At 39.8% G+C, this 12,845-nt stretch overlaps 1 protein-coding gene across 1 annotated transcript in view; it reads right to left on the reverse strand.

The window, feature by feature from the left end:
• FBN1 (fibrillin 1) overlaps positions 1-12,845 on the reverse strand; it is a 146,194-nt gene that overhangs the window by 21,265 nt on the left and 112,084 nt on the right. The window contains exons 35-45 of the mRNA XM_062501768.1: positions 11,268-11,390; positions 10,586-10,708; positions 9,571-9,735; positions 9,130-9,198; positions 8,890-9,015; positions 7,514-7,636; positions 7,245-7,403; positions 6,268-6,339; positions 3,923-4,048; positions 3,045-3,167; positions 101-226 (exon numbers count right to left, since the gene is read on the reverse strand). Of these exons, the coding sequence (XP_062357752.1) occupies positions 101-226; positions 3,045-3,167; positions 3,923-4,048; positions 6,268-6,339; positions 7,245-7,403; positions 7,514-7,636; positions 8,890-9,015; positions 9,130-9,198; positions 9,571-9,735; positions 10,586-10,708; positions 11,268-11,390 (1,335 nt within the window). The remainder of the gene's footprint in view (positions 1-100; positions 227-3,044; positions 3,168-3,922; positions 4,049-6,267; positions 6,340-7,244; positions 7,404-7,513; positions 7,637-8,889; positions 9,016-9,129; positions 9,199-9,570; positions 9,736-10,585; positions 10,709-11,267; positions 11,391-12,845) is intronic.

Genomic DNA, 12,845 nt, shown 5'->3' on the forward strand with positions numbered 1-12,845 from the left:
ACAATCTCAGATATTATAATGCAAGTCCTTATTAGAGAGAGGACAGACTTAGTAACTATTTTAATGAGAGCCTAAATTCAGTTCAATTTGATATACTTGCCTATACACATTGTCCTGTCATCATTAGTTTTGAATCCATTGTGACAAATGCAGTAGAAACTTCCAACAGTGTCAATACACTGGCCATGGCTGCAGATATTGGGAATTTCTTGACATTCATTCCGATCTGAAACCAAGAGGTGCAGTGAAAATTAAGGCTTCTGAACTACAAGGCTGGAAAGATGCATTAGCAGCAACCAAGACAGTATCCAGTGCATGGCCTAACTTAAAATAGTATTTTTAATTTTTTAATGACAAAAACATTACCAAGAAAATCCCAGAAAAGGGCTTATTTGCATGTAAATTACCTCTTCCAGTATTTGTGGACCTGAAAAAAATTTAGCATAAAAACTATATTTAGCAAACTCAAATTCTTGCTGGAGGGAAACCATATCACCATGGCTTTGAAAAGCAGAATTACTGACACAAGATTGGAAAGGGTCTGAGTCTGAGGGCTCTATATTGACGGCAGGAGATATGAAAGAAGCATATGAATTACAGTTTGCATTCTTCTCATGAACGTAGCTACTTGCATTTAGCCACGTTTAATCGTACAAATTTCATGATCTCATGGAAATCAACAGAACAGAAAGGGGGATAAACACCACACTCTTCTCTCTAGGCTTAGAGAGAGATAAAAGGCACTGGATTTATCAACTTATAGTGCAGAGAGAAAACAGGCACACATACACATGTTGCAGCAACCATGAAATGTGGCAATCCTATAAACTGGACAGAGCTCAAACAGCAAGAAGAGTTACTGCAATATGGAGTCAGGGGATATTTTGTATAATTCTGCAGAGGAGGAGAGCTCTCCTGCCAGCATGTGATTGCTGCCCTTAATAGCAGGGCACCTCTTATACTTGTTCAACAACCAACTGCTTCCTGCTACCCTTGTTAGAAATGCTTTCAGGCAGAACCCAGGATTCTATTAATAGTAAATGAAATAAAATGTTAACAAACAAAATGTTTGCTCTCTGTAATAGTTTTTTCCATGACAAATCAGAAACATCAAATGAGGTGTTTCTGTTGACCTCATCACCACTAAGAGCTGGTTGGATTCAATATGCTTCCTTCCTTCTTCCTTTGGATGCTGCAGCTCCAAAATAAGAGAACTGAGGTGCTGCCATGAGCTTACATTAAAACTGATTAGGCTCTAGTGCTCAGTAATTTTCCTTTATATGCAATCTAAGCCAAGCAGATGCAATTTCTCAGCAAACCATACTTAGGTCATTGCAAAACTAAGAGTCAAGTTGTTCCTAATTGCAAAGAATTTCATGTATTAAAATTCATTTTCCTGTCTCTCTTCTGCACTGTACTTGGCACAGGGACAACCAGCACATGGATGATCCTGACAGCCCCAGGATCTCTGTACATCCCATAGGGCCGTGAGTAACTCTGGATGGGTGTGCACTGAGGACCAAGCTCTTGCAATGCTATTGATCACAGCACTGCTAATTACACTTTGAAGGAGGCAGAAGGAAAGCCAATGCTGTCTTCAGAAATCCTAATCTTCACAGCTCAGGAGAGCAGAGACAAAAGAAAAACTATGACTCACTTGTGCTTTGTGGGCAAATGAATAGTCATGTGAAAAACTAATTTATAAGAAAAATTATTTATTTTACCAGAGTAGAGAGCACCAGAAGAATGCTATCTTGAAGGTAAGGTAAATGCAGTACTCCTAGTGCTAGTGGCTGTGATATAGCAGATTTGACTCAATAGCACATAAACTACCAGGGTGTGATTGTTTTCCATGCAGTAACATGGCTGACCCAATACTGCAAGGTGCACACCACTCTCTGCTCCCAGCAGAGGGGTTGGGAATTTCCTTCCTTTGCTGGATCACACACTTTATCAACCACTTTTATTTTTGCTCTAATTGTGTAGCTTTATTTTCACCAAATATAAAATAAGAGCAAAATACAGGGAAGTATTACTGTTTGTGCCAATTCATCCTTGGAATTGTAACTCATATCAGAACCTTCCCTTGCTCTTCCTGTACTGCTGTAATGAACCCTTAACAACAACAATTACATTAGGAACATATTGAATATTTACATGTGCCACCGCATAGCTTAACAAAGAAAAGTTTTAGTTCTCATACTAGCATTCTGATTTCCCCTACACCCTTTTCCCATAAGGCTCACATGAAACAATGAAAAAGTGCACTGCAGGGAAAAGTGCACTTCCTAAAACCCAAGTACTCAGAAGCAAAAACCCAAGGACAATGTTACTAGCTTCCGCTGTAATTCTTATTTTGTTCAGAAATGTATATAGCATATAATATTTACAGCAGCTTGGCCCACTGCAGTCTTTAAAATCTCAGCAATTTTTCAAGTAAGCAAGATAACATGAATGCCTCTCTGGACTAAGATATTGTAAGAAAAAGCAAATAGATTAGAAAACTGAAGTTCCACTCAGTGAGTATTTAAATATCATGTTATGGGCCCTGTTTAAATATGTGTCAAAGTTAGGAAATTCAACAATAAGCTTTTCAAGTTAGTTATTGCATACAGGCAAGCAGATAAGTCTACCTTTCCAACAGAGGCTCCAGAAGAAAGCATAGAATTATTTGTAAAATACAAGCGGAGAATAAATTGCTAAAACACATATAGAAAATCATAATGAAAATCAGAAAATACAGAAAGTTAGTAGTACATCAAATGGTCTTCCCTTCCTAGACCTGACAAGGGCAAAAGAAAAATGCTTGCATTTGGTGGGATAAAGTGAAAGACAAATACCTACTTAGGTTTTTAACTCTTCACTTACACATCCATTGGATGGGCCTGGAACTACCTCAGTGTTTATGGGATGTCCTAAAAGACTTAAAGAAAAGAGTTCCTGAAGCTCAGACCATCTCCTGAAATACCAACCTTCTGGAGAGGAGAGCTGTTTCTCAAGCCCTTTAAAATCCCCCCCTGTCTGCAGCCCTCCCAGGCACTCACCAGTGCAGCGCCCCGTGGATGTGAACCTGTAGCCAGGTTTGCAGTCACAGCGGTAGCTCCCAGCTGTGTTCACACACTCTGCATTTTGCTGGCAAACTGGTCCATTCTGGCATTCATCAATATCTGCCAAGACAATAAAGGAATTTGATTTTTACGGTAAGTTGGCAGTGGAAAGATGTCCAAACAGTATTTTTTTAGCATACAGGTATTAATAGCTTTCAGTGTAAACACCATCACAAAGCTTTAGGCAAAAAAAATTTTGATCAATTTTCCTTACTTCAGGTGCTGCAAAAGGAGAACTTTATCTCCCCAGAAATGTAACTGGTTTTCACTTAAAAGCAGCACACAGAAGCTTTTGCTCAAAGTTCTCAATGCCTTGCCTGCAGCACCCATGTTACCAGCAGTCATAACACACACCAGAGAATGACAGCAACTCATATTGTCCATTCAGTTCCTTCACTAACTGACTAATACAGTGTTAGGGAATGTTTAAACTTTAGAAAAAAACCCCACATCTGTTTATAATTTTTACAAAAATATTTGTTCCATTAGAAAAAAAAAATCTTGGAATTTAAAAATTTGTGCTCATGATCTGACTCAGGACTATTATTTTTTTTCTTGGCTTTACTGTCTAATGTGAAAAAAACCCATTTCTTCTCATGACTGCTGACTCATGTGCCTTCAAGGCCTTAGATGTCTGACAGAAAATGTGGTATTTTCTATGCAAAAGAATTCAAAATGTCTGAATTAGCACAGACTTATTACACTGATAGTATCATTTTTCCCCTCATTAAGGATGCCTTCAAGGCTCTGATTTGGCAGTGTCTGAGTTTCCAGCTGGTGAAACACTATTCCTCTGAATGAGAGGAGCACTCTACCTTCGCAGATCAGGAGCTTGTCATTGTAGAAGAAACCCACAGGACACTCGCATCGGAAGCTGCCAACCATGTTTATACAGATCCCATTTTCACACACTCCAGGAATTTCTCTGCATTCATCAATATCTGCAAGAGTAAAGGTTTTTTTAATATTTGTATTGTATTAATGGAATCTTCTGCTATAGACCATGTCCTTATGCATTTACCCCTTATGATAATTATCAAACATATAATGCAAGCATCAGAATGTTCCCAACTGAACAGTGAGCAATCATTCCAAACTGCGGAAATTTAGGTATTTCCTGCTTTCTCAGGTTCTGTCTCCTCTCTGTACTGAAGGTATATTCTGCTGCAGAGGAATACAGAGGAAGACACATCCTTCCTCATGTCTCACCCACAGTCCTGATGAACCTCATCACCCTCCCAACACCACAGTCACCAGGAAGAGCCAGAGAGCCAATGGAACTGGTTTTGGTTTAATACAGGAGAGCATGACTGAATGCAAGCACTTGCCAGAATTAGTGGTGCACTGTTTTACCCTAGTTAATCTGAAAAAACTTTCAGGGTCTTATGTAACAGTTTGAAAGTGCCAATGACAGGTAACATCTGAAGTGCTGCCAACATGCTATTAATTAGATTGATTAAGCCAGGCAGCCAGGGCTTGCCAATGCTTTATATACACCCCAGTTAAGTCACTGATTTTGTCAGAAAAAAATCCAACTGCTATTACAATTATATGTCTTGCCTATTGGGTCCTTACACATTTTAATATTCTCATGAGAGAGTTCAAAGACTCCTCCAAAGCCTCTGCCTTTAGTAAACATTCACATATGCACTGAGGTACACAGCCATAGAACATGGTGGGAAATTGTCAGCTAACAGGAGTGTCCATCAGATCGTGTGGTTTTGTTTGTTTTGTTTTTTGAGTTTTTATTTTGTTTTGCTGCTGGATCCAACCCTTAATTTTCTATGTTAGATTCTGCAATTTTGAGTCCTCTGATATGCAGGATGAGTAAAACCAGAACTATTTCTGTTTCTGAAACAAACACCTGGAGTAATTATACAGAGCTTTAATCCAAACAGAGAGTAACATCATTGGACTGTAAGCAAATATTAGAGGGTACACAGAGCACTGCCCCTGCAGTGGGCTCTCCCTTGATCCTGTGCCTGCAGGTGTAAGGGACATGAGTAATCCCTGTGCAGAGCAGCAGGCTGAGTGCCACAGCCTCGATCCCAAAGCAGCAGGGAGAGCTGTGATTTGCACAGCTGTGAGAAGCTCTGTGTGCAGCAGTCTCAGCACAGGGCCTGGCTGTCCTGGTGGGCTCTGCAGGACAGCCCTTCTGTTTCTACTGACTCCTGAACTGCACAGCTCCATGCTGTGGCAGTGCAGACAGAGCAGCCTGCAACACCCCTGCACACATCAAACACTGCAGCTGCAGCTTCTACCTGTGCATGTTAGCAAGATCCAAGGACTCCCTGCTGATGCTGGTGAAGGGCCCAATTAGCTTGAGCAGACTGCAACAATCTGCACAAATACAAATAGCTTAGCTAGAAGGGGAAACTTTGCTTCCAATAAATGACCTAGTAAATAATAAATATTGTGCATTTCTGGAAACTCTTTAAAAATTACATTCCCCACTTTACTCGCAATATTTTCATCTAACTAGCTAAACATTGCACCACAGCAACAGCTTCATGCTAAAGCATCTGATTATTGCCTATATGCCATCTCTGTTTGTTACAGGGTACATTATCTGCTTTTCATTTGCATTTTAGTGTAAAGGAAAACAAAAGGGAGTCCCATTAGGGATTTACTCAATTCCTTGTCCTAAAATTCCTCCTTTTCTCCCTCTTTTTGTTTTTCAATTTGTTACTCACGATTCAAATGTAACACACAATAACATATGTGAGAAATATTCCAGCTGAGCAGAAAAAAGGATTTTTGTGTCAAACCAATACCCAAGGGTACTGATGTGAAATGTCAGACTAAATCTTGCTTTAGTTTGAAGGAAAGACTCCCAGTTCCTCTCAGACCAAATGCTGGTTGGCCTTACTCCCAGACCTCTCATTCCCGGTGTCTGTGCCCTGCTCATGTAGCCCTGATTACAGCTTCTTTGGAGCTCTGTGTTGCCTTGATTACAAGCAGCAACTGTCACTGCTGCCAGCTAGGAGTAGCCAGGCAGAAAGTTTGCACTTAAGTTGGACTTAAACAGAGAGTTGAACTCCATTACACTGCTTCATTGTTATTCCTCACATGAAAAATAAACAACCAGGAAAACAAACCTCCCCTCTTCCCTGGGCAGAGGTAGCATGGAATTTAGTTCAAAACATAAATTACAGCTCACCAACTGGTAATCCTGTATAAATGTCGATGAAGAAGCCAGGCCTTTGACTTCCACAGAGTGTGGAGAATTCATCTGCAACAAGAAAGCAAAGCAGTGATTAAAGCATTTTGAATTAATCAACAGTCAAAAATTCATCATATGCTCTGGCCAAGAAAGTTCTACTCTTTCAGCACCTGCATGGCAAGCAGAAGTAGGCAGCCCCTTTCCCAAACTCACCATGTGAGTTCCCTTGGGTTCTCATCCAGTTGGGATTACATGCTTATTTTGCTCTGTTTATGCCTATCCCTGTGCATTACAGTGTTTGCATACAATTTCAGATCTGACTCTTAAAAACCTGAACTACATGTTGGAAGTTATGGAAGTCTCTAGGAAGATGCTCCTGAAGCAAACCACCTCAAACTAGAGTGGGATGTGCTGCAGTGTCATGTATGCCCACACAATTAGCAGAGACACTCCTACATCTTACATTTGGCTGCTCAACACAGATCATTCTCAGAGCACACCAAGGTATCTCTGTAAGCCCCTGGCTGCCACAAAGGCCCATCATGGCAAACAGCAATCGAGGCAGAGCAGACCAGACCCTGTATTTGTTAGAGCAATGCCAATAAAATTTTGGTCAGTGGCTCAACACTGGATCAACAAGCACTTGCAAAGAGATGGATTAATTGATATAGAGTGTGAAGTCTCTGAGACAGTGAAGCTGGCACAAGGTAGAACCAACCCAGCGGCATGGACACAAACCACTCCACATATGCCTTCTTTGTGATTAGGGCTGATCATCTCCAGGACAAAGAGGCAACTAATCCCTTCATTTTAGACACACAAGAGCAGAAAAAGACATAGCATCTCTAATGGTGTTACACTCACTAAAACGTGACCATATAATGGTCATATATAATGGTCACTATAATGGTGTTACACTCACTAATTATGATGTTACCAAGGCCTTCAGATAGCTTTGCAATGCAAAAATGTACCTGTGCTTGGGATAGGACACTGTTCACAAGGCTTATTCCATGCACGTCCAATGTTGTAGGAACAGCAGCACATTTTCTTGGTCATATTGAAGAGCAGCTCACCATCACAGGTTTGATTGTCAGCATAGTAATTTCTGTAACACAGACTTCTTCTCATATCTGTGAAAATGAAGAAAACCTCAGGCCAATGCAGTAGGTAACTCTTAGGGAAGATGATCTTCCTGGCCCAATGCACTAAGATAAAGCTTTAAAGAAATCCCAGCACATACCCATGCAGTTATTTCCTCCATTGACTTGCATGTAATCAGGAGGGCAGATGCAGGTGTAGTTCCCAACAGTATTGTAACACGTGCCAGGCCCACAAATGCCAGGTGTCTCACACTCATTCACATCTAGAAGAGAACAAACAGGCAGTGATTGAGCAGCCACAGAAGCCTTTGTGTTGGGCTTCTGAGAACAAAAATGTCTCAGTAATGCCTGAGGTGGGAAGGTACTGCTGGAGAAAAGCTGAAGAGGATCTGAGGAAGGTCATGGTGGAGTGAAGCCACACAGAGAAGGAAGTGGCCATGGAAAGCCCAGCTGTGATGCAAAGATAGGAACTCTGATATGTCTGGATAGCTCAGAAACAGTAATTTGGCTTTTGCATCTGTGCACAAAAATAATATTTGAGGATCTCCTCCATTCTGGATTGTTAGATCAGGAAAAGAACCAAAGTCGTTCCCTTTGGAGTTCGGACTGACATTGCCTGAGTGGGGAAAATGAGCCACTTTCTCAACATAGGATGTCATATTTACTTCATCAAGAGACTAAGTTTTGTTTAAGTCTAACCAAAACCAAACACAACACCATCTCCAAAACACCTTAGTTCTCAAAAGTTAAAAATTATTTCTCCAGCCTTAGAGATTTTAGAGCATCTAAAATCTCATCATTTTTAGAGCATCTTTGACACACCACTCAGCATCTGTTGGGCTACATAAGCATAATGTGGATGAAACAGTTTGGTTCAGCCTTAATTTAGGGCCTGGAAGTTTCGTATTTCTGCAGTGTTTTGCACCTCATAGGTACTATGTTATTATTAACAATCTGGAAGACCAAAGACAGCCTGGACAACAGGAAATTTTAGAACTTCATAGGTTGCTTAAGGTTTTACACCTTGAGAGTGGCACATAATGTGACACATACTTCTGACTGTGCTATGGAAAGGAAAATGTTTTGCAGTAACAACCAATATTTTCAGCAGGAGTGAAAAAAACAGTGGAAAAATACATAGACACACCAGTCTACCAGATTCATGAGGAATGTTTGTTCTTTTATCTGACTGCTTATCCATTGCCCATTACCAAACAGCTGTTTTTTATAGCCAGTTAGCAAATTATGTTTTACTTACAGAAAAAATTGTTGGGTTTTCAGGTTTTGATCAAAATAAGAGAATTTTTAAAAACCTTTCATGTATTTCAACATGGTCAAGAAGGCATTTTCACACTCACAATGCAAGACTTCAACTTATTAAATTTTCCCACCCTAGAGCTTTACACTTCTTAGTCTAGTTACGCTCCTTTTCAAAGAAAGATTAATTCTCTGCATATTGATCTGTCATTACTTTCAAAGAATAAAGCAGAAGGCTAGTTAAGTGAAAGCTCCATACCATCACACACTCGAGTCTCTTCATTCAAGTAGTATCCTGATGGACACTGGCACTGGAAGCTACCAAATGTGTTAATACATTTTCCTCCTTGGCAAAGTCCAGGCAGTTCTTGGCATTCATCAATATCTGTCCAAACAAATGCATAAACACTTCATTAATATTTTCAATGAAAAAAAGAAGACCCTCAATACAGAGTTTCACAATATCAGACACGTAAGTACAAGAAATTGCAAACATTACCTTCTAATATAACTGTAATAGGGTTTGGTCGGAATCCTTCCCCTCCAGGGCAAAGAACCTTATATTCAGCTGAAAACAAAACAGATTTATGAGCATATGATAGTAGAAACATTTTCAGCACATTGTTTTTGAAAATGGATCAAGTTATTAGATATAATTTAAATGTAAACTTACAAACTAACCAGCTAGAGATGTTAGGTTTTACTCTGTAACATCACCTGTTATTCCATTTCATAATGTAGTTTTCAGTGTAATAGCAAACTTGCTCTGAAGAGATAATAATATTCCGACCAAGTAATCTTTCTGAAAGGCTAGTCAAGTTTTTGGTGAAGACCAGTGAAAGCCTGTCCCTTGCATGTCCACAATAAATACACACCAGTATTTGAGCTACCTGGCTAAATTAGGAAAAAACCCACCAAACACTTGGAAATGCAGACCTACTTGTGTTCACCAGTGGGCAGTGCTCACAGGGAACTCCCCAGGCTTTGCCCAGGGAGCAGCAGCAGGAGGCCTTGGAAACACCCACTCCAATCTCATTGCTGCAGAAGGTGCCACCATTATCTCCCCGAGTTTTGATGTCCAGGTAACAGTTGCCAGATCGTGTATCTATTTACAATGCACATAATGACAAACACATCTTAGGAGACAGCAAAACACAGCACATCCTCTCATGACGAGGGATACCTACAGATAGCTCCCATTTCTTGCAGGACACCAAAGCAACTAAGTTGTGCGGCCCAGCATTTCCCACTTAGGCTGTTGGTGCCCCATTCCTTGGCTTTTTTGGACTTTCACAAATTAGGAAATTTATTCATCGAGTCCAAGGGCATGTCAACAAGGCTTTTTCTCTTTTTTACTCACATTTTCTCTTACATTTGTACATGTTTCCAGTTCCACATATCCACTGCTTTCTCCTCTACTTGAGGTTTACAAGCAGGAAAGATCTACTAAATGTTAGGAATTTCAAACACATTAAAATTTGAGAAGCATCCCTACACCCTCTTAAACAAACAAAACCAAAAATATATTAGGATTACTAAGCAATTGGAGCCTAATACAAGAGCATTTCCATTGGTCATGAAACTGCACCTAGCCAAGTGCACTCGGTGCTCCAAGAGCATGGGTGGCTTCATGCCACAACTTAATTTGCCTGCTATCTTGGGGCCAGATGAATTTGGACTTAAGTTGGTTGAATTTTAAAATTGTCTGCTGCTTGCTGTAAATTGAGGACAGCTCCAACAAGCCCCAAGGGGTTGGTTCTGGCAGCAGGGCACTGCTGGCATGCTGCATCAGCTCTGGACATGCTCCTGCTGCCCTATTACAGCTTCTAAGCCAGGGGCAGTGAGATGGGAATTGAAGAGCCTGATCAAGCCCTTTCCCATGATCTGGGACTTTATTCCTAAGCAGCCCCTCTGTGGAACTTCTCTTCTAAATAGCAGAGGGAGTGGTCCCTTACCAACACATCCAACTCGGGTGGGATTCAGCTCGAAATCAGGAGGGCACTCACAGGTGTAACTACCAGCAGTATTGATACATGTGCCACTAATGCAGGTTGTAGGATCTGCACATTCATTAACATCTGCAAGAAAAAAACAACACGTGGTAAGCCAATGCTCAAGGACACTAAAAACCATTAATATGGTCAGGTACCATATGCTGACCAACAAAAAAACATTAGTTACGATATACTGGTCTCCAGAAAGCTCTAAAAAATAAACAGGCATTTTAGAAGAAAAGTCTGAGATGAATTCATCATTTCTTATGAAAAAGAGAAAAAGCATTTTTCCTGAAAAAAATCAATCTATGAACAAGATTCATATAAAGTACTAAAAAAAATCTTAAGGGAAAAATACAAGGCAAGGCCATGGCTTACCATTCAGTACTGTAAAAGGCTCAACACATCTCTGCCAGAACAGTTCTCTCTGATCTGTTTTTCCCCTTCTTAAGGGGATATCAGAGGTGGACAAAGAACAGTAAAGAGAAGTATATAAAAGGTATGGAGAATCCTGTGTAATACAGCAGGGAAATCTGTATTTTCCTATATCCAGTTTGATTTGTACAGCTTCTTAAAAGAATTTCCTAAGGAGCCGACCGTGGCACTGACAGAAGATTAAAAAGCATGTTGTTCAAAGTTTTACCTGTGCAGTTACCACCACTTCTGTCCAACTCGTAGCCCACTTCACACTCACATCGGAAGAGTCCAGGGAGGTTATGACAAGTTCCATAGACACAGATGTTAGGAAGTGAGCACTCATCAATATCTGATTAAGGAACAGGATGGGAAAAATTAGAGGTTTCCTTATCCTCTTGAGACATAGAGAACTGCAAACATTTTCAGCAGCATGGATCTGGAAGACAACAGCCTCTGCACACCATATAAGACAAGAAAAAGTAACCTGGAAGATTTATGTTGGAGCCTAAGGAATCTAATCCATAACAATCTTTTTGGGAAAAAGGCTCCTTCCAATATCTCTGGAAGCTATGCCAGAAACTATCCTAGCTTATTAGTGGGCTAATCTGACAAGTAGCAATATTAAACATAGCAGAAGATATGCCTTAATAAAATAAAGCTCATTGTAAATCAGCAGTCATCTGCAGAAAGCTGGACATCAGCAAGGGACAAGCCTGTGCCCAAAGGTGAACTTCATGTTCATCTTCAGGTTTCTGCATTTGGCAGATCCAAAGTTTAGCAAGAAGACACTTTTGTGCCTTTTCTACAAATCACTGAGTCTGAATGAGTATTTACTGAATGCCACATGTACTGCACAAAGAACAACTGATTTGATATAATAAAAAAAGTGTGTGTTTGCAAAGGACCTTAAAATACTGCACTTAGTGTACACATCTGAGACATGAAGGCAAGTCTGTTTTAGCAACAGGTGCTAGCCTCTAAAAAAGCTATTTAAACTTAGCTAAAAGGCTTGAAAGTAAATTGTTTCATGAAACACTATGAAACCCAATATTGGTTTCATTTAAATATAACCTCACTCTCCAATCATTTCACTCAGTCAATTTCTAAAAAATACACAGAACTCTTTTCAAGGGGAAATATAATTTTTAAAGTGATGTACTTTTGAACTCCATTAAATATCAGTTGGTTTGAGCTATTACTATGTCAGATGATAAGGCTGCGTCTTCTTGACTGACTTAACTGATTGGTGTTATATCAAATGAGGATATCAAATGTTCAAATGAAATATATGACCTTAATCATGCTGGTAACCCATTTATTATTTGATTGTTTTGAATCTTTGCCTATGCAAACCTCTTATGAAGAAGTTGTAAATTGTTAACTGATATCTCACTTTTGAAACTGAACAAACAGTCATACAGGATTTTTGTGTGTGTGTGTGTGCTCATATAGACTTTCTGCAAGGCTTCACACTCTGATTCTGCACCTCAGAGAAGCCCTCAAAGCATATGCATTGTATTGGCTACCAAATCACTGTTTCTCAGCTTCATACCAATGCAAAGTAACAACTTTTTCTGTTTAATTGTTTTGAATAAAATGAAGAACTGGACACCAATGATGAAGAAGAAATGGCAGCTATCAGTGCCATTTGGATCACCTATCAGAGAGCAAAGTAAATATATCATAAAATAGGCTTTGAAAAGCTGTTCTCTTCATATACAGCAGGTAGATGAACATCTGGAGGTCCATGATCAATGTACAAAGTGCAAAAAAGCAAATACTATTAATATTTTTCATGCAGTTC

This window comes from Cinclus cinclus, chromosome 13 (genome assembly GCF_963662255.1).
Source record: "Cinclus cinclus chromosome 13, bCinCin1.1, whole genome shotgun sequence".
Taxonomy (NCBI): domain Eukaryota; kingdom Metazoa; phylum Chordata; class Aves; order Passeriformes; family Cinclidae; genus Cinclus; species Cinclus cinclus.